General features: G+C 43.6%; 2 protein-coding genes across 4 annotated transcripts; one reads left to right on the top strand and one right to left on the bottom strand.

Annotated features, from left to right (window-relative positions):
* Positions 1 to 888: 888 nt before the first annotated feature.
* sybu (syntabulin (syntaxin-interacting)) lies at positions 889 to 13,582 on the bottom strand. 3 transcript variants are annotated; one of them, XM_034611377.1, is made up of 8 exons: positions 13,415 to 13,582; positions 9,387 to 9,433; positions 9,053 to 9,239; positions 7,478 to 7,678; positions 5,935 to 6,034; positions 5,014 to 5,172; positions 3,542 to 3,697; positions 889 to 2,726 (listed from the first exon to the last, which is right to left on the bottom strand). In XM_034611377.1, exons 2-8 carry the CDS (start codon positions 9,408 to 9,410, stop codon positions 1,535 to 1,537), a joined length of 2,019 nt encoding a protein of 672 aa, XP_034467268.1. In that variant the 5' UTR covers positions 9,411 to 9,433; positions 13,415 to 13,582; the 3' UTR covers positions 889 to 1,534. The 3 variants fall into 3 exon arrangements, with proteins under 3 accessions (XP_034467268.1, XP_034467270.1, XP_034467269.1); XM_034611378.1 differs by having other exon boundaries at positions 894 to 2,726; positions 7,478 to 7,624; XM_034611379.1 differs by lacking the exons at positions 7,478 to 7,678; positions 9,053 to 9,239; positions 9,387 to 9,433; positions 13,415 to 13,582 and adding an exon at positions 6,785 to 7,439.
* A 2,286-nt stretch (positions 13,583 to 15,868) lies between these two features.
* On the top strand, positions 15,869 to 23,601 carry gdf6a (growth differentiation factor 6a). Its single transcript, XM_034611381.1, has 2 exons — positions 15,869 to 16,627; positions 21,018 to 23,601. The coding sequence occupies exons 1-2, from the start codon at positions 16,267 to 16,269 to the stop codon at positions 22,004 to 22,006; spliced, it is 1,350 nt and encodes a 449-aa protein (XP_034467272.1). The 5' UTR covers positions 15,869 to 16,266; the 3' UTR covers positions 22,007 to 23,601.
* Positions 23,602 to 26,341: the final 2,740 nt, after the last annotated feature.

The following is a 26,341-nucleotide window of genomic DNA, read 5'->3' as shown; positions in this document are numbered from 1 at the left end:
AATCTCTGATGTCTTTAAACCTGGATTGATGGACGCTGTCATCTCTCATCTGACCCTCAACACAATGATGTCACTCTCCGTCTGTCTGGGGACACAGACGCCTGCCAAAACCTCTTAGAGGCCGACCTAGTTTCAAAAAGCGGAAAGCATGTCATCAGTGTTTTGGAGAGGGAACAGGATATGAGGCCAAAGAGCTGTCCTGACAGGCCACAGTACGTACTTACTTTACGAGACTGGTGTGTTAACAGACTTAACGCCATTGCTGCCCACTCATATTAATCTAGAATCCACTAAATTGTGTGGGGATTACAGCATCTGATGACTCATTGGTCTGTTTTATAAAGTCAAGAGATGGTGGGTATGCAACTTAAGATACGTCACCATATGGCAGAGTGGAAAAAGTAATGAAAGCAAAGAGGCCAAGTGCTACTTCATTTAGAATTAAAAAAGCTTGTTCTTTCATTTTCATTTAATGACCGTTGATGTTATGCAATGACTAAAGAAAACAAACTCGTACAGCTGCTACTGGTGTAAGGGCACAGGCAGCGTTTGACAGCTTCTGAGAGATCCCAGTGAAGTGGATCTAATGCATTTTACATTGTCGGCTTCACAACCCAAGGGACGTCTGAAAATACTGGCCGAGAAAGCTTTTACGTAAGATGAGCATCATGAGGACAGTGCTTAGCTGCGTTTGGGATCAGGCAAGATGCCCCCCCCCCACCCACCCGCCTTTCATTAATTAATTAATGTGAACATCTTGTACAAATGTCTCCTGCAATATTTTTGCACAGGCTGCTTCCATAAGTGAAACTTTGACAACCGCAATCCGCAACCCACGACACAACCGAAAGGTTGAAAAAATAAAATAAAATAAGGAGTCCAAACGTGTGGCTAGAATTATCATGCTTTAATAATAAAGATACAAGGACATTTGATGTAAACCACCAGTATTGCACATAGCTCAGGCACATAACAAGTGTCAGTTGCTTTGAAGCGTCAACGTATTTCTATGGACAAAACACAGGCTGTACCGAATAAAGCTCTACTCCCAGGGAGGAAAGAAAATACGTAAAAATTATTCTTCACAAATCATTAAGAGTGAACTTACATTAAAGCTTTGGCTGAAGGTTTAAGGTTTCTTTTTCAACAATAACTCAAAACTGTTGCAATTTCAGAACCTGTCAAACACAAACTAACATTCAGTCTTTCACCTTCCAAAATTCACATCCCTTAACACAAAACTTTTTTTTTTTCAAAAACACAAGGAAAACTAGGGACACAACAGGACAATGATAACACAAAACCATCTACCCAGATGATGAGCTTATATATGTTTATGATAAATAAATAAATATATAACCCCTGTCATAAATTATCCCTTACATGTCACCAGTTTGGTAACTTTAGAGTGCAAAGTAACAGTGTTGGAACCAAAATAACTGCATTGATATCCGGTGTAAAAAAAATAATCTCGAAAAAGATGCTTAAGTGCTTTTACTTCAAGGTTAGGCGCGTGCATGCAGGTTGGAAGCCATTACGCATTGGGCCTGTGAGTGACGTGACGAAGAGAGTGCAATCCCATGATACAACAGCCCCTGATGAGAGCAGCGATGTTGTATACCGGAGAACTTCCATCTACACCATGCCGGGAGTACAGCCAGGCCACCGTGGGTAACACAGGAGCTGCGACTGCCACCAGATCCACCAGGAAGCTGTTGCTCCAGTAACGTTTGCCAACCACGTCCAGTCCCGGTGACAGGCAAGGTTCCTTGTCGTCAACTGCAAAGTCCAGCTCCTCCATGAACCGTCGGCTCTGTGCAGGCTCTGAGCAGCACATGCCGGAATCGGTGGAGGTGTCAGGACTCTCTGGGTGAGCAGGGCTGGGCATGCTGGGTGGGTGAAGAGTGAAGTCAGGGAGATCAGTGTTTGAAGTGGGATTGGGAAGGTGTGTGAGGCCCTGAAGGCCACTTGAGGCTGATAGAGCTGTGTTGCCTGCTGAGGACCCGTGGAACTTCAGCAGCTGGAGCAGGAGAGACTGCAGGTCTGGAGACATGGGCGTTGTGTCGGTCTGGATTCCTTTGTCTTCTGTGGTCTTCTGGGAGGGTGTGATTGAAAAGATGTCGATTGTAGTTGAAACTGCATTTGGTGGAGCTGGTGTAGGTGCGGTAGATTCATCAAACAACTGCTCCTCTTCTATCAATGTAGACACCCCAGGCCCAGCCTCTGCCTCAGCTCTCAGATTTTCAGAGTCCTGACTGAAGTCCACCGCTGTGGACATGAAAACCTGCTCCAAAATGTCCGCTCTGTTCGCCATCTCATCGTTCACCAGCAGCCCGCTGTCTGCCATTGCCTCCTCACCTTGGTGCCCCAGCTCCCCTAACGCTACCTCCTCTTCCATCTTCTTCCCTCCACTCTCAGGGATGTCACAGATGAAATCCAAGGTGTTCTCATCTTGAAGGTTGGCACCACTCTGGGCCAGCTCCATGCTTTGCAGCAAAGACTCCAGCTTCCTGTTTTGAATGTTGATATCAATGAAGTACTTCTGTATTCCCTTGTCCTTCTCCATCAGGCTGCTCTTCATGGTCTCCACCACTTGACGTAGCTGTTTGATTTCTTTGCGAGCCTCTTTGAGGGACAGCTGAGCCTCAACCCGGTGACACTCCTCTTCAATCCAGTCTTCCCTCATTCTGCCAAGCTGGCCCTTAAGCTCCTCAATCTCTGTCTCTCTAATAAAGAGAAGAACATGTACAGGATTAATGCAGTGATATTTTTTTGAGATATGAGAAGGGCAATACTAGTCTCATTTCTCTGCATCAGCGATATGAAGCTACAGCTAGCATCTGGCCAGCTTAGCTTGGCGCAAAGCCTTTAAATATTGGAATAGTGTTAGCTTGGCTCTGTCCAAAGGAAACAACATCCAACTATCATAAATCCAGTCTGTGGTTTTTTGCTCCAAATTCACTTCTATAGATCAAATCGTTCAGATTTACAGCTGTGGGTTGACCCCGTCCCAGTTAAGACTGAACTTTTCATTCACCTACTTTGGCAACAGTGATTTTTTATTTTGCTAGTTACAATTTCTATAATGTTGATGTTGTCACCACAGATCATTGCAGCCCCTGCAATTAGCAGAAATCCAGTCTTTAAATATAACTAATTAACATTTTTTTAAAATCTCCATACAATTGCCAAAATTTAAAGACAGCATGTTGTAGTTTGGTGCATGCTTTGCAAAGTGTAAATAGGTGGCATTTATTAGCTAAACTAGCAGTTTCTCCCAGTTTCCAGTCTTAATCCTAAACTAACATTGTACTTGGTATCAATCTTCTCAGATTATTCTCTCTTTTCTAGCCCTGAAAACTAAACCCTACTACTTTATCAAATTCCTGTAGTATCATCAGGCAGTTGTTTGTTTTTAATGTTAGTGTTGATATGAGCGCTATCCCTTACCCCTGATATGATCACTATCATCCTGCCTTAAAACCATAAAACCCTACAGATACCATCATGGGAGCTACCGTGCTGCTGAATCTTAACTGACCTGTCATGGACTCTGTTCTCAGACTCCATCAGGTTGGTCTTCAGGTGTCTGATGGACACTTCCTTCTGCTGCAGAGGGGTGAGGTACTGCTCAGGATTCGGGGGTCTGATGCCGTGGTTGTCTCCACAGGAGTGGTAGTGGCCCAGGTTGGCTCTTCTGTTGGGCACATATACAATTATACTGTCAAAGGTGTCGTTCACGGCCTCTAGAACGACCATATCCAGTAGATGCCCAAGTAGACATTTTGAAGCCATCAGCAGAAAACAAACTAAATTGACATTTCAGAGTAGAAATCGCTCCCAGCAGAGGGTAATTAGTCTGGCCGAGAGTGCTGTTTGGGCAGATGCTCTCTGAAGCCTGGAATTACTGTCTGACATAGGATTACTAGCAAGCAGACTAGAGGCCAAAAAACCCTAAAATGCTGCTTTATCAGAGCAGAGTTAGCAAGGAAGGAAATCACCTTACTGAAAACAAATCGTTAATCTACAGGCTAATTACATTAGCTTTCAAATGTTCTTTGCATGTTCTATGATCAGGGTTTTATGCTCCGAGTGAGAAAGGATTTATGTTCTTTTTTTTTTTATCTGTAGAGGACGACTGGGTGGATTTGGACAATATGCAAAGCAGCATGTAAGCGCCCCCTCTCTTCCTGTCGCACTGCATCCTAGCAACCTGGGATACTCGAGGCTTTGATGAGAGAGTGCAATGCATCCCTGCCAGAAATAGAAACAGCCCAGGAGAAGGTAGCATGTGAAACTGAAAGATGTCACATGACACTTAGCCAGGCCAGAGAGAGGAAGGCTGACAACAGAATGTCTTAAAGTGACAGGATTTTGGATGCATTTATGGATGCTGTGTAGGATGAAGGGAGCAGATTCTGCAACTCAAAAGGCTTTGTTATTTATAATACGGACAGAGGATTTGTAGGTGAACCCATATACAGGGCTAAGCAGGCCTACAGAAATAAAACCTATAAAATAAACTCTCCTGGTAACTCGGAGCTTGGAGCACCATGTAAGAAATTCATGGTGGTCCACACTTACAAGCTCCAGGCTTTGTTAGTCTGAAATATTTATGACCCTCTTCTCTCCTCCAAACCAAGGTGCATTCACTCTAATCCAGTTACGAGTTGGCTGCAGCCAGTATGGTCGCTCTCTGGGTACCATATTCAGACATTTTTTTATTCAATCCCCCATTAATCCTGGCCACAGCCAAATCATGACCGATATAATCCCAGCCAGCTGCAAGAGGGGAAATGATAACAGTCTGAGCCTAATCCAGCCACCCACTCACTCACTCATCATTATGCTGCACATTTCCCTGAGCCACTATCCAAAATCTCCCAGTCTCCAAAATCTACTAACTTCTCCCTCAGGCAGAGAATGTTGGGTTTGTAAAGAATCCAAGTGGAGAAACGTGGAGGGGTTAGACACGTCCAGGAGGTCACAGTGACTGAAAACAATGTTTGGTACCTGGCGGTGGGGCTGGAGTTGCAGCTGCTGCTGTTGGTGGTGGTTGAGGAGGCAGCTCTGGGCGGAGTCCTGTAGGGAGCGTACAGCTCTGCATCACGATTGGCTGTCAAGCTTCCGGGTGGTTTGAACACTGGGAGCGGTCTGATGTGGCCGCCACGACTTGATTGAATTTAATTCAAAACCAAAACATCCACAAAAAGAATTCAAGTGTTAACTCCAAATATACAAAAATATGAAAATCGGCTATATGCATGTTCTGACCCTAGGTTAAATTGTGAACCCATGTCCTTGTAAACTTTCAAATCCCTCTGTCCTTCCCTTAGTGCGTGTGAGTGCTGAGACAGGTGGGGCCCCCTTTGATTGGCTGGTTTACCAAGATTGCTGCCACTGGATTGGTCCATTCCATTATAGAAGACATTTTAAACTCCAGTTGACAGCAACCCCCCTCCCTCCCCCCTCACAACAAACAACCAGATTTTGTTAATTATGTGATTAGTTTGGTCACATTTGTAAAAGAATATGCAAGTTAGATTAGTCTTGATAAATTCAACTCAGCAACTTGTGCTGATCAACTGAGTAGGAGGAGTGAGAAGCCCTTTTTGTTTAATGGATATAATGATTTCTCTTGTTTATGGAGTTTAGGTTAGAAATCTGTCATTTGATTATATTTATTTTTTAAAGGGAAGTTCAGGAAATTAGGGATTGTTGTTTCAGGTATCGTGCATTCTGATGAAATTAAGCCACTTTTAGGTATTTATTTAACAAAAATGCTGCTGATACCTTCTTGTAAATGGGAACACTGAGGGCCTAGTGCAACTTCTGTTACAATTAATATTTCTATTTTAGTTAAGCTCAATTTTTTTCCCAGTCTAGTAGTGACCCAGTAAAGCATTAGGATGATAAAAATGTTGAATTTCATACCTTCGTGAAAGAGCTTTCTTTCCAACTGAACTTGAAGTGAGGCTCTCCCTGGTCTTCAGGCTGCCTGTGCTGCTGGAGGAGCTGAAGTCTGCCTCACTACCTGCAGAGAAACGCATCAACGTGTTCATAGTCTGAAGTGAAGAGGATTTAACATTCTTCCTCTTTGAATGAATATGTGAAGTTAGACAGATACGGAATCCTCCCCAATTCAATACTCTCAGGGGTTTTGTTGCTAAAGCCTGCACTTGGTGTGGTTTGACATTTTCAGACATTTCAGATCCGTCCAGAGGAGTTCAATGCATGTCTGAAAGCAGCTTCAATAACTTCAGTGGTGACCAGTGCTAGAAAACATTGGATTGTTTACTTCATGATTCTTATGCACAAATGTAACACAAAATTTAAGAATGACTAAGCTTGAAAATTCACTTGTTTTGCCTAATAAATTCAAAAAACAAATGTATTTTTTTGGACCAGTTTCCCTCATTCACATTTTCATTTGTGAACAGTTATTTTCTCATTTAAATTTAGCTCCACACCTCTGCATTAACTTTGACATGAACACATATACACCCTTTTTCTAGATTCTCAGACAGATACTCTCACTTGATCTACACCCCTGTGTCAGACTGAGGTAGAAATAAACCACTTCAATTAGCCATTCACATCTAGTAGTTATATGTCAACACAATCTGCTCACATGCTGCAACACAAGCACTTTTTTTACACAAAGGACCTCTGCACAGTACTCAAGCCTTGAACCTGATAACTGTACAAAACAGAGGAAAAACTATTATATTAATATATTACAATATTTGTTTGACATCATTGAAGGTTGAATTTAAAGTCATACCTGAGCAGCACCTCTTCCCATCAAACAAAACCATAGTAATGTGTACAGTGACAACTGTGAGAAAAAAAAACTGAAGAAAACTAAGTGATCTTCCACCACTTGGTGAATGAACTGAGCGGCCTGTGCACAAACGATCAGTGTAGGGACCTCTTGCTAATCAGCCTAATTGCCTGAGCTCCCAAACCTTTTCCTCCACCAATCAGCTTTCGGACTCATTTTGACTCCGGATCAAGCAGTTTTCTCTCAAGACCCCCAGAATGAGACAGATTAGAAGAGGGAGGAAATTTAATTTTGGCGTAAAGGGGCAGAGTGAACTGTTTCTGATGAATGTTAACAGAGCACAGATACAGTACAGTTATTTATTCTCCTTCAGAGTCACTGCTTGCTCGAGTCAACATGCCTGGGAATCTGTCTGCTGCGGATATATGTACACTGTTATTGTACTTTGGTCTTAAAGGAAACACTGGCATGCAGGAGTATATATATGCAGTGTGTTGTATATAAGTGTGCACATGAAATAACAGCACTCATGAACTAAACAGAAAATGCACAAATGCAGATTATTCCCAGGATCAATAATAATTAAGGACTAAAGTGAAGATTTCAAATGCTGTTGATCGTCTTTCTGTCTTCTCTTATTATGTGTTTCACCTTTTTCTTCTCATTTGTCTTTATCTCTGTGTTCTTGCTTACCTCTGGCTTTCATGGCCGACCTCATCTCCCTCTTGTGCCTGTGCGCGCTCCGTGGGTCACCGCTCCCCTCGGCCATCACCCTCACACGTTTCACTTTGGCCTTGCGCTCGGGTAGTGTGGGCGAGCTGTGGGCACTCTGCTCGGAGCCTGACGGGGTTTTGGAGGGGGACACAGACTGACTAGTGGGGCAGCCGGTGTCATCTATTGTAGACAGGTACACAGACAGTAATAACGCACGAACAGGCAGTGCGGGGCAGGCAGTGGACACAAGCAGGCAGGCAGTCAGAGCTCAAGGTTCAGCCCGGGGTGTCATCTGACAGATAGCACGACGGCTTTCACCATGGCTCGTCACTTTCAGAAAGTGGTTATCAAGTGGTGCCTTTATTGTGATTTGAGCTGTGTACTCACACACACATGCACATGCACACGCACTGTGCACACACTGACACAAACTGTTAAGTGTAATATTTGCTCTATTTGTAACTTTTGGGTGAACATACATAAACATATACACATTTTCTGGTAGAGCTTATTCCTGCATGCTTTGCTTTAAAAAATGAATCAAAGGTTCTGCTTTCATCACATATGATGTTAACTTGTTAACTTTGGTTCGAGAGCAGGGCCACACCTCAACAACAACTCTATTCACCTGTCAAGCCGACATTTACCCAGTTAACAAATCACGCTCGATTTGTCTCAGATTCTTCAACCCACCTTTTCCCTTCCCTTCATCCATTCACCGTTGTACCTCATCCCTATACTTCTGCTCATCCTTACCAACATCCCTTTTTTCTCCTTTCACCATCCTGTCATCCTCCTTCCCTCATCCCCTCATCCTCCGTCCCTCCTCCCTTTATCCTTCTCCCTCATCCATACCCTCATCCATTTATCCTCTCTTCCCTCTCTTCCCTCCCTCATCCCTTATTATTCAGTTTGGTGCATATCGTGCATATCTTGTTCTACGCATCTGCAGCTCAACCCCTTCACACAATGTCTATTCACTTTTCCTCAACATGTGTAGTGGCTATTTGTCCAAAGGATGTTTCTGTCAAAATAAACCTATCAAAAAGCCACTGAGGCACCAGCCTAGTTGGGTTGTACTCTTTAAAGAAGTCCATTGTCCACGCTGAATTCACGGTTGGGTAGATTCATTTTCCCGTTCAAAAGAAAATATATACATGTGCTTTTCCTCAAGCTCTGGTAAAAAAACATTTCCCTTCCTGGTGCTTCCCCTCATTAACACACCTGCTACCTTTATAGCGAATCCTACCTGGTCTAGTCCCTTGTGCCCCCTAGTTTCTAAAAATATAAATGCAAAAACAACAAATAATAATAATGGCAATATATCAAACTACTGGAATAGCTCCTACAACAAGCAATATAACAATTTCCATTCAAACCTTTAAATCACATATTGTTGTGGTGTGGTCCTTGCTAGTGAATAGAGTTTTATGTTTCAACCTAGAGCACTGCAATACAATCCTTCACCTAACGGCCTGTAAGGGAACCTGTAAATAAATGGCTCCTGTTCAGGTATGAACTTAGCTGTCCTTGAACTGGACTTGAATGTCTTACCAGAGCAAAAGCTATTGTTGCTGATGGTTCTCTTGGAGTGGTCGGAGCTGATGTCACACTCCTTGCCATCCTCCTCTGAAAACGGTGAATCGGACTGAGGTGATCCTTTGTCCTTTGGGCGAAAAGGATGGAGGACCAAGCGTGGGATGCGACTGCGAGGGCTGCCCTTCTCTGGCGACTTCTTTTCCTGTTCAGAGTAACATCTGTCAGAGCTACAGGCAGGGACATACTGTTTTCAGGAAGCACACCCCCACTTAGTTTTATTTCCATCTTTTTCTTAATCATGTGAAATTACTTTTTAGATTCAACACACAGTAGCAATAATAAGACTCACCTCATATTCTTGGAACGGTCCCATTGTGCTTCACGAAGCGTATTCCTCTGATGAAGAGAAAAAAGGAGAAAAATCAGCTGTCATTTTTCTGTGGACTGAGTATGTGGCAGCATTTTGACGCTGCCCTTGAACCCTTTAAGAAACAAGGGTCTGAACTGTGTTACGCCACTAAATCCCACCCACTGCCACACACACACACACACACACACACACACACACACACACACACACACACACACACACACACACACACACACACACACACACACACACACACACACATACTTTACGTATGCAATGATATATGCAAAATGACTTGGGATCCTCTGGGGATCTTGAATGCCTTTACTGAATTTAATGACAATCCATCAAATAGTTGTTTGAGATATTTGACCCTGAATCACAAATGCCAACCTCATGGTGGCGGTAGAGGAGCTATGTGAGCTGTTGAGCAGTAGTTGATCTAGGATTTTTCAAAATCAGGGACCATAAAGAATCCACAATTTACACAGAGGGGGCAATTATATGACCCGCACAATTCCTGATTCAGTAAGGTGCACATTCAAGTCATTCCTTGTTTACTTTTACACTGTCTATAGCTTTGAGCAAAGCAACACATCATTGAATATATATTTTAAAAAAGGGTTAGGGGATCAGTGCCCCCCTGTATCCGCCCCTGCTGTTGAAATTCTTCCGTCTGGACCAAAGTGACGGACTGACCTCCAGACTGAAATTACCACAGTAAGAGACATGCTGCTACCGTAACTAAAAACAGTAGACAAAAGCAAATCTCCAGTATGAAAAGATCTTTTTAAATGACCCAAAGTCTGCTGAGACACAGCTCTGAAGAGGACAGAAATATTATTTTCATACTTTGGCTTTTCATTAAAGTCATTCCTGATTGAGACGATCAGATATGAAGCACAGTAATATAAGAGCGGTGTCTTAACCTCCCTCTGTTATTCTAAACCTCCAGTCAAAACTTTGCCTCCCAAAAGCTACAAAGTGCTTCTATCAGTGAGATATGGAGCAATCTTAAATCCACTTTTCCAACTTTTCATTTTCATTCCCACATCTAAACAGGAAAAAGACATTTCTTATTGATGCCTTAATGCTAAATAATGCAGATTCCCTCTCATGCTTGAATAAACTTGATACAATCACTTCACTTCCCTTCTCCTGCTGATTGCCTCCAAGCATCATCGCCTAAGAGGTTCAGTTGCATAAGAGCATAATGTGTTTTTCTATTTTTTTCTCAGGAATGATGTAATTGACCCTGAGGCCTGTGAACTGCTGTCGTGAGTCTAAACCGGTCTTCCCTGTAGCTTCATCCAGATTTTTAAAAAACGTGTCAGTCTCAACCTTGATGACCTAGATTCCCCTCCAAATCGTCCATCATAATGAGAATTAAATCCCCAATTCATGACCTAATGTAAGCCACGTCCCTGTTTTAGCAGTTCCGACTTGTGCAAAAATCCTCTTTATTCAAACCACAGAGGAGCACAGGACCACAGAGGTTTGCAAAAATAGAACAGAGAGGAATCAAACTCCACCTCCTGTCGTCAGAGACCAAATTAGATCGGAGCTCCAGGTGGTCTGCACCACCTTTCTTACTGTTTCAATTTTTATTTAGAGCTCATGCGTTCCCACAGCATCACTTTACTGTAGCAATACACAGCTGCCTGGTGCACTGGCATGGCAAAATCAGATTATATAGGCATCAAAAGCTGTACCCTAGCAACAGTCTTAGCAACCATGGGGAGGAAGCGCTGTACGGATAACTCCAGCAAGATGGAACCAATTATGTGAAACTCTGGAGAGTAGCTTCCTCCTGAGATTCTGTCCATCACTGAGAGAATATCTAGAGTGTGCCGAGGTGATGTGATGTGATGTGTGAGTGTTTTTCTCAGAGTGACTGAACGTTCTGTCCCTGTGCAGGCGCGTGTGGCCTTCAGGAACATCTGTGTACTACTGACTTATATTTCAGTCGTTTCTAGCAGCGCTGTGGTATATTTGGCACTTTATAATCATTTTCTTCTTAGAAAAACATTTTCTTACAAAGAGTACAACCTAATGGTACCAGCAAGGGTATAATGTCATAAAGCCACGAATCCTATATTTATTCATCAATTTATTTTCTCTGTTTCATTTAATCTGAGTTTACGTATATCGTGTACGTGTATTTATGTACATTTCCTTATTTTATTGCTTAAGTTCCTCACTGTGATTCTGCCGTTGCCCAGGCTGTTATTGTTTATCAAATTATTGTTGAACCGAAGTGTTAATCATAAAAACAAAAGGCAGGATGAATCCATGATGATTGATATACAATAATATTGTGCTGAAAAAGATGTAGAAGCTAATGGGGATGAATGGGAGAGAAATAATTAAATAAATAACATACAATATTAATGACAAAACAGGAAGTGACTTTAATAAATTAATTCAGCCACAAGTAGCCGTGGAGGATCGTAAAACCTGGAACGTAACGAGTCATAGAATCTGTATAGAACTTTAGCATCCTACAGACAAATGCCTCCAATGCATTTCTGATTCATCTCCTGTTATTTGCTTTGTTGCAGGACCAATGATCTCTAATGAGCTTGTCACATGAAACTTAAATGTATCTGGAATTATTTTTATGTAGACAGAAATTGCACTGGTGCAGACAAACAACCACAGTGCGGTATTTGTTTAATTGTCCTGAACTGTAGACCCTTTAAAGCAGCATCATGAATGTGCTCATCCACTTTACTCTAGACAATGTTGATTGGCTCCCTACTGAGCAACCAGCTAACCATTATCTAAGCTGCAAACACAGGGTTTCCAGGTCTCCTGAGCATTACAAACTGCCTGTGATCCACAGTCCCTGTGAAAAGCCATTCAAACATATATGAGCCTGGTGGGAGCATAGATTCAGAAAACAAGAGCAGTGGGGGGAAAGCGCTGTCGGTGGGAGGCTGAGAGAATGTGCACATGACTGGTAAACAAGTCTTCAGGCCTCCAGTTGAGCTATTCCCCTTATCCAGATGGTCAACTTTTGAAACAGCATGGATTCCCTTAATCCATCCCACAGTGCTCTCTAATGTTGATCATGCACGCGGACTGTGCATGATCTTTAATCCGTTTTCATATTCAACTCCACGATGCTCTCAGCCTTTTTGTTCTAATTTGGTACGACTGTTAATGAGGTGCCAGGCCTATGAAACCCATGCAGAAAATAATAACCCTCCGAAAATAGAACAATGTCATTCTTTTCTGAGCAGCACGTCAATCACAGCACTTGCTCTGAGCTCACTGGCCCTCAAACAAAGTGCATCATCGCTGCATGATGTCATTACTGCATGGATAATCTCTTTCACTTCCAGGAATCATCCTAGGGAGAGTAGGCATATGTCTTCCTTGTTGTTTTTGCTCTAGAGGGGGTATGGACCACGGGGGGGGGGGGGGGGGGGGGGGGGGGGGTCATTTATAATAACATTTGCTTATGATACAATTCAATGGAATTATAAGATTAAATAAATAAATGCCTGAATTTCTCATCAATTGTTTTTAATTCATTTTAGTCATTAAATGCAGCCGCTGTTCTGGGACCCAAGATGTCCTCATGCGTCCACATGTTTACATCCCTCCCTTTGTTTACCATCTCACTTCAAAACCATTTCCATTGAGTGTTATCAAACAGCTTATTTTCCATGTGTGCTTGTATCCAGCAGAGGGATTTCATCCTACACCCCCGCAGTAATACTGGCAATGTTTGTTTTTTTCTTTTCTGAAACGAGGAGATGCCTCTACAACAAAGACATAGGAGACACAGGGTTTAACCAGCAGCGATGTAAACATCCCCCCAGCACCACCCAAAACATTGATGACGTGCGTAAAAAAAGAGTCGTTCCTCAACTTGTAAACAGCTCCTCGTCAGACACCTGCTCTCATCCTGTGAGTATAGTTATTTTTAATTCTTTAACCCCAAAGCTTGAAGTATTATTGTTATTATTGATTTTATAAAATAAATAAAAAATGTTTACCTGGATGTCTGATGGTGAGTCCTCTCAGAAGGATGCGCGTTTATGGGTGAAGCACAAAGGGTCGCTCCGCTGCTGATGCTCCTCCGCCTGTGCCAGTCTCCGCTCTGCTCAGCCTCTGATGCTAGTGGAGGATGTAGGAGGGGTGTGTGTGTGTGTGTGTGTGTGTGTGTGTGTGTGTGTGTGTGTGTGTGTGTGTGTGTGTGTGTGTGTGTGTGTGTGTGTGTGTGTGTGTGTGTGTATGTGTATGTGTATGTGTGTATGAGCTGCGTGCTGGCTGAGGACACACACACACATGACTGGGCAAAAGGCGAGCCCGCCGAGAGCACACGCACAATATGACGACCATCCCAAGTGGGTTACATAACGCGTGAGGCATTACTTAACCACGGACCCCCACCCCCCCCACCCCAGCTATCTCCACCATATATATAAGGATATAAGCTGCAGACATTAAGGGCAGCCTATATCGCCTGGACACGTTTGGAAACACCAACTGTGATAATCTGGCACATGTTCTTCATGTATGTGAATGACAAGGTATGATGTGCTGCATGGCCATATTGACTTTCCACACATGACACATGCTTTGATTTATTATTCATAGACACACGTATAATACATAATAAATGGGTGCTCATCCCCACACTAAATGTAACATTTTAGTGTATCTATCCGAATCCACGATGCGTCACGGTTCCATAACAGATTTATGGCACCTACAATAAACACCATGACATGTGGGTCTGACACTATGTGCGTGTGCATGCAGTTAAGAAGCCATGTCTGTCAAATGGCTCTGGTCAGTGCAGAGTTGGCTCTCCATGGTGCTGAAATCAGGGGGATGTCCAGGTCGCTGCTCTTGGCCATATTTAGGCCTATGTAGATATTTGTTTAGATTCATATTCTCTTTAAATTTCAGTTTCTCACTCTAGCATTTACTGATTCTTTATAAAAGCAACCTACCAACACAGTTTTCCACTGATAAATCGCCTCGTTGATCAGATACAAAAGCAGAAACCAGACTGACATTTAAACATTTAAACCGCAGCGTCATGCGCATCTACGAAATATCGGTGCGTAATGTTTGCTCTCTCCTCGCCTCGAACATGCTCCTCATTTACAAGTGCGTCAAACGGGGCTGTGAGGCAGCAGCAGCAGACACTGGGTGGAACTGACTCAAACAGCATGTGACCCATGAGCAGCAGTTTGTTCTCTTGTCACTGAGGCCCTCTGCTGGAGTAATGACGTACTGACACAGTGTACACCCCCACCATCCATATGACCTGAACCATTGTATTATATTGTACTATTCAATTGGATTTTATTTGTATAGCGCTAAATCACAACACGCATTATCTCAACTCACATTACATGGTAAAGTCGAGGAAGAATTTTGGTGACAGGGTAGAGAAAAAACTAATTAACTAGAAGAGCAACCATCTGCCTCGACCGGTTGGGTCGGACCAGTACCAAACTATAATGCACTGTAATTTATTGTGCTGTTGAGTACAATACCATTTATTGCTTCCTGTTAGAATTTACAATCCAAGCTTTAAGTATCGACATGTATAACTGCTTACATCCCTCCTTTGGACTTATGGGCCATTTCAAAAATCTGTTATGACGTTTGGACGAGGGTTGAAGCACTGGCTCATACTGCTCAGTGGGAGCTTTTAAACACAGCCATAAAATCTGATTTTCCCAGATGACTTGAACGCAGCATGTGTCCTCGTTTCTTTCTTTCTTTCTTTTTTTTTTTATTTGGCAAGACATCACGTTGTAATAAATAGTGGCGGCCACTAGAGGTCAGTAATGCTATTTAGAAGTGGGTCTGATACTTTTGACCAAGTCCCCATCCAGACTATGTTGAACCTTTGCTGTGTTCACACCTCTAAGGTTGAATTTCAAGGCCAGACCTCTGACCCCAGTTCACTGAACCACGTTTCCCTGTCTTACGAGTCTCTTCGTCAAAGCTGGGTTTAAGTGTCATCCACTCAGCCTCTGAAATTCCATCTGTCTTGCTCTCATCGATCACATTTAATTCACTGAAACCTCCACTTTACAGAGTGTGAAATGAAGCTTCCAAATCCATCATGTTGCTTTCAAAATCTATGTCACAACTTTATGGCCACCTTGTGTAGTGCGGTGTATCTGTGCGTAAAATCTAATCTAATCTGATCCGATGCGTCCTTGGAAGATTTCAGGCTGTCAGATACTCTGATAAGGAGCATAACAACTCTTCTGTAGTTCCACCCCCACCCCCCCACCCCCCCTCCACCCCCACACACACACCTAGAGACCTGTGTAGAAAGGCACCTACTTCTACATCCACATCGTAAAGTTAGAGTGAGCAAAATTGACAATAGAGCAGTTTCATTGTAACTTCATTCGGGAAATAATAACATAATTAATTTATTGACATCCTTAAAGTCAACTTCTGTGGATAATGTGGACGAATCAGAAACTGGCTGCTAAAATAAACAACAACAGCAAAATCTCTGCAACTTCCACATGTCCTCTCATATCTTCATCCTGCAGTGGCGGTCCCCTGGATCGAGTGCGCGTCTTGTTTGCAGGTCTGTGACATGGGATTGTTTGGGGGAGCCGCGCACTGAGCGACCATGTGGGCGTGTTTCTCTCTCGGCCCAACAGTCTCCGCTCTTGTGCGGAGTCCAGAGCGCAAAACGCACTTCTTCTGGTGTGACCAGAGAGCGCAAAAGTAGCAGCTCTCCGACGCTGAAGGCGCAACATCATCTCCGGCTCCCGGCGGCTTCCCCCGTATCCAGCTTCACCGAGAAGGGGGGACGAGAAAGAAGAGTTTCCCCCAACATCTCCCGCTCACTCTTCCAGCCATGGACGCATCTCGAGTGGTAACGCTATATCTGGGCCTGCTCCTTGTTTTCCTTGGGAATATACCGTGTTTCCAATCTGCTGCTATCATCTCCCCCTCTGCGCCAAGGAGGAACAGGGGAGCGAGGATCCTTCATCAGGACGGACAGAGGTCATCCAAATTCTTAAAAGACATCTTCGCGTCGTCGCATCCTATCGTGGAGCTCCACAAAGAAGACCCAAAGGACTCTATTGTGCCGCATGAATACATGCTCTCCATATACAGGACATACTCGGCTGCAGAGAAGCTCGGACTAAACGCAAGCTTTTTCCGCTCCTCGAAATCTGCCAACACCATAACAAGTTTTGTGGACAGAGGAACAGGTTGGTTTTGGTCCGCTGCTTCACCCCCATCAGCTCAGTCTTGCATAATTCTGTAGCAAAGTTATTTTCCCCTCATCTGACTGACCAAGTATTATCCTCTTAGATAGTGTTAGAAATGCTCGCAGACAACAGTGACGCGTAAAAACTGCAACAGTGTTTTAAGATAGCCGCGGATACTTTTACGCACGCTTTAAATCAGAAAAAAATAGATATGCAAACGCACTTTTACGAGCACAACACATCAATAAATCATATAACGTAAGTGGTGATAGCTGAATTTTGGATGCTGCAGAGTAAGCTGTGTGCAACGGTTCGGGTTTCACTGGGATCTGTTTGCAGCACCGTCGCCGGATCATTTAATCTGTCTCCGAATAAGTTATATTACGCTTAAATTAACCTCTGGGTAACACGACAGTAAAACACTAATTGTTGTGAGGCTCTCTCTAAATGAAGGCTGTAAATTTGCTCAGGCAGCAGGATGATGTTCACCCAAACTCCACGTGAATGGGGAGGAACGTTTTTTTCCCCTGGATATTAAAGCACTTGCTGCTTGTTTCCTTCTCGGTTCTTTTATTTGTCGCTAAACTCAAACACTGAAATAAGCCAGTGCATTTTTAAAACTATAAAACGGAGTTGAATGCCAGGTCCGACACTCCGTGCAATCTTTTGAGTTGTGGTGCCCAGTGTATCCAGCCTGTGCTGACAAAGGGAGCTGTGGGGGCCATGGGGCAGAGCTGCTCGGTGTGAGAAGCAGGTGTTTGGGTCAGTTAACGTGTGTAACCAGGCGGTTTGACCGGCCTGCGAGGACAAACACAATCTAATAAACACAAACACGTTCGGCACACACAGGGGGACACAAGCCGAGTTAATCTTTGCAGGAGAAATAAAAGCTATCTTTGTTTGCGTCCCCTCCTGTCTCAAACACTCCGAGTCTCGGCGCTCGGACGCATGAGTGCGCGCTGCAAAAAGTGCCCATGGCGAAAAGTTGTTTAGTCCAGAGTGCGGCTGTTTGGAACCTGCTGTTATAGGCCAATGATTCTAGAGATGCAGCCTCAAACCTCCAGCGCACATCAGCCATTTCCCCAAAGATGTAAATTCGATAAAGTGTAATTTAAGAAAAATTATCATCTGCGCTGTGCTGAAAACAACCCACGTGACATCCCCTCACACATTTACTCGTTTTCAGCCGAAAAAGAAAGACTTTAAAAAAAGAGTGCTTCATCCGTGCGGCCATTTCTTGCAGTGTGAACGGATCCGATTTGAAAAACGCCTCACTCTCTCCTGTGATTTTGATGTGATGTGTCACTGGCTCTGACCCCGAGCTGGACCCTCTGAGAGCTGCTTGGCATCGAACGGCTGATTGGAGTATTTGAACTCGATGATCTAATTGAGTGTTCATGTCATAACATATCAAACACTGTCTATTCTCCCATAATGGCCCGACCGGGCCACGATGGGCACATCACCAGCAAACGGCGGGGGGATGAAAAAAAATCTGCGAGCACCTCCTCTGCTGTGAAGTGGTTCATCATACCAATTATTATTATTATTATTATTATTATTATTATTATTATTATTATTATTATTATTATTATTATTATTATTATTATTATTATTGTTGTTGTTGTTGTTCTTATTATAATTTATTGTTCTTATTATTATTATTACTGCGAAACCTCCCTTTGCGACCGCCACTTTAATTACGGACAATACTTTTTATTCCCGTTGTCCCATCAGCTCGAGCGCCTTCGCTCTCTCTCGGGATTCCTCTCAGCATCCCATTAGTGCTGCACTGCATTGACCTGCGGAATGAGCCTCAGCTGGGAGTTTTCCTATAATTTAAGTCGCCTCCGTCAGGAAAGAAATACACACAGGGGTGGCAACGTTTGGCGCGTAAAGCCACAGGTTTTGCGTCTTTTTACGCACGGCTCCCCCGCGCAGAGACACGATTCACCGAGAGCATCTACGTGATCTACGGCTTCATTGTGCTTTCACACTGTAGGTGAATGCAATTTGCTTATAAAACGAGGCGGGGTGTTTCCTGGAGGTCAAAAAAGGCGAGATCAGAAAAAAAGAATAACCCGAATCCGAAAATTACTTTTGGCACTTGGGTTAACTCATTAAAGCGCAGATGGTGAAGCTCTCTCTCTCTCTCTTTCTCTCTCTGTGTGTGTGTCTCTCTCCCCCTCCTCTAAACAGAGGCAAGGATGACAAAAACATGTTTTGCGTTTCTTCAAACACAACCAACAAGGTCAAACCAAAGTGCACAGGATGCTTCTTTATTAACCAGGCAATAAAAAAATAAAGGTTCACTGTGTTTTCCGCCAATTATCCGCTGAGGAGCATCGCAGCGTAATGGAAAAAAGACCTTTTACATAATAATGAAATTAAGAAGAACTTTGTACATTTTTAACTGTCAACACGGATCGTGTCTCGCGGTAATAATCCACAGTGTGCTCGCTCCGTGCAGGCGCACTTGAGGGGAATGTTGTCGTTGGCAGGATGAGGTGAAATATAAGAGGGGAAGTGCTTTAATGAGGAAGATGGGAATTGGGAACTGTTAATTATTTGGTGAACTTGTATTCGATTTGTTTGAGGTCTTAAAAAAAGAAACCTAATGCGGACCATACGCGGAAAGTTTCTACAACGAGCACAAGTTTCAGTCTGCTTCTGCTGTTTTACTGGGCAGGGTTCACGGAGGGAAACTGACAACGAGACGCAGAATATATCCTCAGGAGATTTTTACAAGTTTTTACGAGAGTTATCACAGCGACGTTTACATACAAACATGTCACTTTTATTGACAAATAAGAGGAAAGAAATGATCAGACGGAAATAGAGACAATCAACCGAGACAATGTGCTTTTAATTTTAAAGATACACCAAAAATCATCCCTGACAATAAGCAATTCAATTCAGTTTGAAAGATTCAATTATTTTAACCATAAGTAGAATTTTCCACATTTATAGGAAAACACTTTACTTGTTTCTAATGCAAATATCATTGTCTCTTGAATTTTCATGAATTAAATGTACTTTTCTTGTTAAATTATGCATTTACTCATACTACTGACGGTAGTTTTGGGGAATATTTTCAAAAAAAGGAAAACCACAAGAACAAAAGAAAAATATCACCCTTATATTCACAATTATTTCGTTTTGTTCAAGAAAAAAATTAATTATTTTAAGGCCTTTTTACGCAGTAAAAGAACAAAGCTCATTTGCATCCAAACATTAAAATACTGTGAATTGCAGCCTGATATTCGTGATTAAGCTGAACACAGAGCATTCTACTCTGTGTTAAAACTACTTGTGTGTTTGACGCTTTTTCGTGCTTTGTCTCTCAGCGTTATATTCCAAGCCTCATTGGTTCGCCTTAATGAAATCTTTGCAGGCCTCCTGGCTCTCCAGCAGGGAATAATGCATTAATTGTGTATTGTTCAGTTGAGTGTACAGTACCTCTCCTTTGTGTCTTTTCTTTTTTTTAAATCTCTCTGTGCCTTACTACTCTGTCTCTCAAAAAAAGAAAAAGAAAAGTAACCACATCTCTGCTGCTGAGATTTAAGACTTAGTGAGGCCGCAGAGGAGGAAAAAGTTGACTTCCACTCTGCCAAAGTGGTGGAAATTAAGAATCAATCTGTCAGCAAGTAAAATGAAAGCAGGGCTCTTTTCATTAAAACACGCTGGATTTGATTAAAAGTGGCGTGGAATTAAAATATCGCCATGGATTTATTAGATTACTGTTGCTGCAGTGTCAAAAAGGAAACCTCTGACCATGTGACGGATGGGTAAAAGATCCACATGTGCGAGATTATATCACTGCCATACAAGTTGGTTTGCTTTGCGTCATGAAAGGAATTCAAGTTATTTTTATGATAACAAAATATATATATTGCAGGGAATTTGATGGAGGAAGCCTTAAAGCAGTTTTTTTTTTAAAAAGGAACCCTCATCATTCCTGTTGTCGTTATAAAAGACAGAATTGTGTTAGAGTGGAAACCAATCAAAGTGAATCAGGGGGAAGGAAAGGGGTCATCATGGGTTCATAAGGTGGGATAACCAACATTTCTCACCAGCAGTAAACCTGGTGTTAACTGCGAGTTTACGGTTTTTTTTTCCATTCTCATCCAAACCGAGGGACATGTCAGCTGCGGTTTGTTTCAGCCAGGTTCCGGGTGGACATTTGAAAAACAAGAGAGAGAGGAAGAGAGAGAGAGAGAGAGAGGGGGGGGGGGGGGGGGGGGGGGGGGCTGGGGGATGGGAGTGGGTGGAAGGCCTCTGTGGGAGAATGTGTGTAGCCCCCCTCCTCCTCCTCCTCCCTCCATCCCTCTGAACACTGTACACCCTAAGTGAATCTGACTGCAATTATTTCTTTCTTTTATCCTTGCAGACGATCTTTTGCACTCTCCTCTGCGAAGACAAAAGTATCTGTTTGATGTCTCAACCCTTTCAGACCAAGAGGAGCTGGTCGGGGCGGAATTAAGGATATTCAGGAGGGCGCCCGGGGATTTGCAGGCCTCCCTGCAGACGACGGGCCTCTACGACGTCCAGGTCTACCCCTGCCGCTCGGACAGGCTGCTGGACTCCCGGTCCCTGGACCCGCTCGACTCCACCAAAGCCGGCTGGGAGGTTTTGGACGTGTGGGAGACGTTTAAAGCGCACCAGCATCATTATCACCACCCTCATCATCATCCCCACCACCATCATCACCATCACAACCAGCAGGGAAACCAGCTCTGCCTCCAGCTCAGGGTCACTCTCAGCAAATCCGACACCGAGGTGGACCTGAGGCAGCTGGGGCTGGACAGGAGCAGCCGGTCCCAGCAGGAGAAGGCCATCCTGGTGGCCTACACCCGCTCCAAGAAGAGGGAGAACCTGTTCAACGAGATGAAGGAGAAGATCAAGTCGCGGAGGACGGTGGGCAAGAAGGATGAGGCGGCGGCGGCGAGGGCCGCAGGGGAGGAGGGGGCGCCGCCGAGGGGCGTCAGAGGAGAGGGGCCCCGGCGTCGGCGCAGGACCGCGCTGAGCAACCGGCACGGGAAGAGGCACGGGAAGAAGTCGAAATCCCGCTGCAGCAAAAAGGGTCTGCACGTGAATTTCAAGGAGCTGGGATGGGACGACTGGATCATCGCGCCCCTGGATTACGAGGCGTACCACTGCGAGGGGGTGTGCGACTTCCCGCTCCGGTCACACCTGGAGCCCACCAACCACGCCATCATACAGACGCTCATGAACTCCATGGACCCCAACAGCACCCCGCCCAGCTGCTGCGTCCCCACCAAACTCAGCCCCATCAGCATCCTGTACATAGACTCAGGCAACAACGTGGTGTACAAACAGTACGAGGACATGGTGGTGGAGCAGTGCGGGTGCAGGTAGCGGCCATTATTTTGCTCGAACATTAAAAAGACAGAGGAAAGATATGTCTCGAGGGGTCCCAGGTTGAAGATGTCCTCACTGCAGGTCTGGAATGCTTTGACGCATGACGCGCCTTTGTCTTTTATTCAAAAGGGATGCGCACAAGAGGCGAATATCTGCTATTTATTCAGACGCAGTAACAGCCACATTAATTCACACTCTCTGCCTTAAAAAAAAGTGTTACGCACATACAGTGCACTCCCATCCACGCAAACCGAGTTATCACGCATCAAACAGGCTTTTGTTTTCCCAGAGCGCGACGTGTCCATGTGGCACAGGGGCTGGGAACATGGTGTGTGATGTGACTGAAGGCGGGATGGGAGCCCATTGAGTCCGTGCTGCACCTGTTCGTGCCGAGGCCAGAGGACAGTGGGCTTTGCCTGTCAGCGCTTTGTTGCAGCTCTGCCGTGTGATCCCGCCTGCCAGGCCGGATTCCTTTGGGTATGTGCATCCAGCAGGCTGTAATTGCCAGTGTCCAGCTGGAGTCAGCCATTACGGACCCGAGCAACTAGTGCCTGTTCTCCAAATAAATGAATAAGAGAATAAAAAGAAGTTAAATAATAAAGATATAAATGAATGTCTAATCTACAACACGCACACATACACACACACACACTGGTCTGATGAGAGGTGGTGATGCCTTCAAGAGATTTTTTTTTTTTTTGGCCTTATACTGGAGACCCGTTTGGAGGCGCTTGGAGATGCGTCGTGCGCCTTTTTGCGCACAGAGAAGGACACAAAACCAGAGTTGTGCCTGAGTGGGGCCCAGTTGTAAAAAAAAAAAGAAAAGAAGGAAGGAAGCAAGAAAAAAAGAACGAATGAAAGAAATAACTCAAAATTACTGAGGCGAACTTTTTGCTCAAAAGTCTGCATCTTTACGCAATGCACTTCCACAACTGACTGCGCCAAGGACACGCGGTCAGCGAGAAAGTTTGTCCTCTCTGATGACGAAGATATGGAAAAAACAGAGACTCGCAAACGAGACGATATTTAAATGCACATTAGCTTTGAATGCACTGCTGTTCATTATTATTTTTTTGAGCTGTAAATATTTGTACAGTGGAAAACTTTACAAAGTGCAACGAATGAAGAAATGAGAAAACGGCATTTCTTTGTAAATATACAAAATGCACTCAAATCGGTATAATTTCTATTCTATAATTATTTTATTATTTGTGATGTACAGAGTTTCATGATAATCATATATTTCTTACATTGATAAGAGTAATTTAAGGTGTATTCGTTTTTTTTTTTTGCAGAGGGTGGAAAATACCATAATTAATGTCTACCTCATAATTACATATAGGATCTGAGTTTTGAGGTGCATTCAGTTAGAGTGTAAAGAGCTTTTACAATGATATATAAGATCATTTATATACCTATATAATATTCCACACCATTACTGTACAAATAAAATTCAAAACAAAGTGCACCAGCCTGGAACTTCTGATGATTATTTTTCAAGTGTCATGTGATTTCTCTAAAAAACATAAAAATCTAATGGAACATTTGTATGGCGTTTTTTTCTGACTGAAATAAGCATCTCATATTTTTTTTTATTTTCATTCATAGTTTAATTATAGGTAACATGTGGTCATTAAGAAATGTTTCCCCCCTTTATCTTGAATTAGATGTAGAGAAATTACACCCACGGATAACACGTGGCCCGTTGGTGTAAAATGATATAGAATGAAGAAAATAAAGGAAAAATAGGAGACTATATTTTGGCAATAACAGACAACTGTATTTAAAGTGACTTTCTAAACTTAAATGTGTTTTTTATGTACAACATACAGTGCAAATGGAACACATATACCTTTGCCTTCAGGTATTCAAGCTAATCTGTTAGTTCTCCCTCTATGTAAACAGTCTCTGATCATATAGACAACACATGTCACTATCAGGTGACTGGCCTGCTCAGGACTGCACCACTAAAATCCTTATAAACATATGGTGACCATCCAAGCAGGAGGACTGTCACTGATATGGCACTGAATGTACGAACCCCAGCTATTTCCCAATGAATTAGCCCCGCCTGGGTCAAGTTTACTTAACACTTTAATGTTTCCCAATCTGTGGATGAAAAAAAGAAGAAGTTTGAAAGGAGGGATTGCTTCCATATAGGCTATCGACCTTGGCCTGGAAACAATTAGGAAATTGCTTTGAAATGTTATATGTTGTCCAGGCTCTTGTACAGTATCATGTCACTCCCCACATGTTTGCTAGGGGGAAACAGAGGATGCTAAGTGCACTCTTTAGCAGTCGCTGCAAATGACTGACACAACAACCATTCCCTTGAGTATAACCAAATGGCCCTCCAGGCTATACGTCTGGAACACCATCGCCGGGGTGCTACTATACGAGCCGCGCTATATCCTGCTCACAAGTGCACCTTGGGAGATACTGTGACACCACCCTAAATCTCTATTCAGTGCCAGAGATGAGGGCTTTGCAGCTGATTACGGATTAGAAGAGCGAACGAACGGTACCTCGTGAGATAAAGCTTTACTTTTTGATTTATATTTATTTGACAAGTTCCCCCGGTCTGGTAGGCACAGGCCTAGAGGTGAGACTGACTGTTAAGGGAACAGTTAAACAGTGATGAAAGGGAAAGGAATGCTTTGTTTACCCGCTCCAATCCCTCATTCTTAAGTTAAATGTTCCAATAAACTTCTTCATCACAACCACCTTATTGTCCCTCCACTCCACACCGAGGCAGAGAGACCAGGGGAGAGAGAAAAAACCGACTTGTGTTTATTTGAAACTTGGTCCTAATATATTAGTCTAAGCAAACTGAAAATGGCAAAGAGACGGGTCCTTTTCATCAGAAATGTGGAGAATGTATAACACAAATAGTCTTGACACCCCACATCTGTGTGTGGAGGCTCCTCTTTAGAGATTCGAAAAAGGCTGAAAAAGTGAAGATCTACAACATGATTCTGTGAGTGGAAAGCCCGGGAGCGTCTCCAAGATAAAAAAAAAAAACTCCTGACTCGCATGGAGACATAAATGTTCCTCATACTTAACCTCTCTGTTATCGGCTGTGTCCTCATCAGTGACAGGAAAGGCATAAATTACACTGATCTTTCAGACAGCAGAGACTTCTGAGAAAGCAGAAATTTGTTACAGAGCATTAGAAAATGTATCTTCAGGACTTAGATCTCGTGCATTGAGCTGTTGAATGGATGCAATTTAAATGTAGAGAGGGGAAAAGAAAAAGGGGGAGCCTGGTCACTGCCAAGGTCTGCCTTTTAAACTGCGAGCCTATACTGATAAAATCCAGCAAGAACTTATTATCCATTTGTCAATGAGCCTTTCTCGACTCACAGATTTTGTTTTGCCTCTAGAGGGGTTCCCACCTTCTCTGGTTTCTTTGAGTTCCCACCGTTATGCATTGCAGATATTGTGATTCCCTCCACAATAAAGCTTGACACCTTTCTGCAGCCAAGAACACGGGCCAGGGCAAGGTGGTGCTTCTCAACGCTGAAGCAGACACAGAGTAAAAACACTTGTCCAGAATATAAAGCGTGCAATGAGTGCATTTGCATGCAACGTTATACAGAGAGTGTGTGTTGCTGTATGCATTTGTGTGTCTGTGAGTGTGTTATCAGTGGACAGAAGGGCAGCAGCACACACAGATGGACAGATGATCGGTGCAGGAGAGCAGCAGATGCCTGAAGTGACCCCTACTGCTGCCTTTCATTGAACCACTGGCTTCAACACAAAGGCAGGGGCGGCCCCAAACATTAAATACACTTGCTTGTGCCTTAATGCCAGAGGTCACTACCTTTTTCTCTCGCCCCCGGAATTCATTTGCTTGAAGTCTGTCAAGGAAAGCACAAAAAGGAGAACCTATTTAAATCACTTGCCAAGCGAGAAGCACAATTTCTAAAAACGGGGGTTTCACTTGGTGCTGGTGTCGATGCACAGACGGATAATAAACCTCAGACAGAGCAGAGGTAGTGTAACAAAAGAGCAGGGTGTTTTCCTCTGAGGGGGCATCTGCCTGTCGATTCCTCTGCTTCTTCCTCTGTGGCCCGACAGAGAGCCTTCCCTCCCTCCTGTCAGACCATACGGTAACAGGAGGACAGCAGACACCTCCACTTCACCACAGATAACCTGCTAATTGCATTAAACTCACTCCCAAGTGCACTTTTGAAACGTGAGGATGATTGGCTTATTCCGACAGAGGTAGCAAACACGCCTCCAAATGTTTTGCCCCAGAGAATCATTCACGGTTTTTGTATCTTAGAAACAAATTCATTTAGAAACTCGGGAAAAAAGCAATAAACTAAA

This window comes from Hippoglossus hippoglossus, chromosome 16 (assembly GCF_009819705.1).
Source record: "Hippoglossus hippoglossus isolate fHipHip1 chromosome 16, fHipHip1.pri, whole genome shotgun sequence".
NCBI lineage: Eukaryota > Metazoa > Chordata > Actinopteri > Pleuronectiformes > Pleuronectidae > Hippoglossus > Hippoglossus hippoglossus.
Note: the sequence above shows the minus strand (reverse complement) of the source record. Positions and strands in the feature narration are given on the sequence as shown.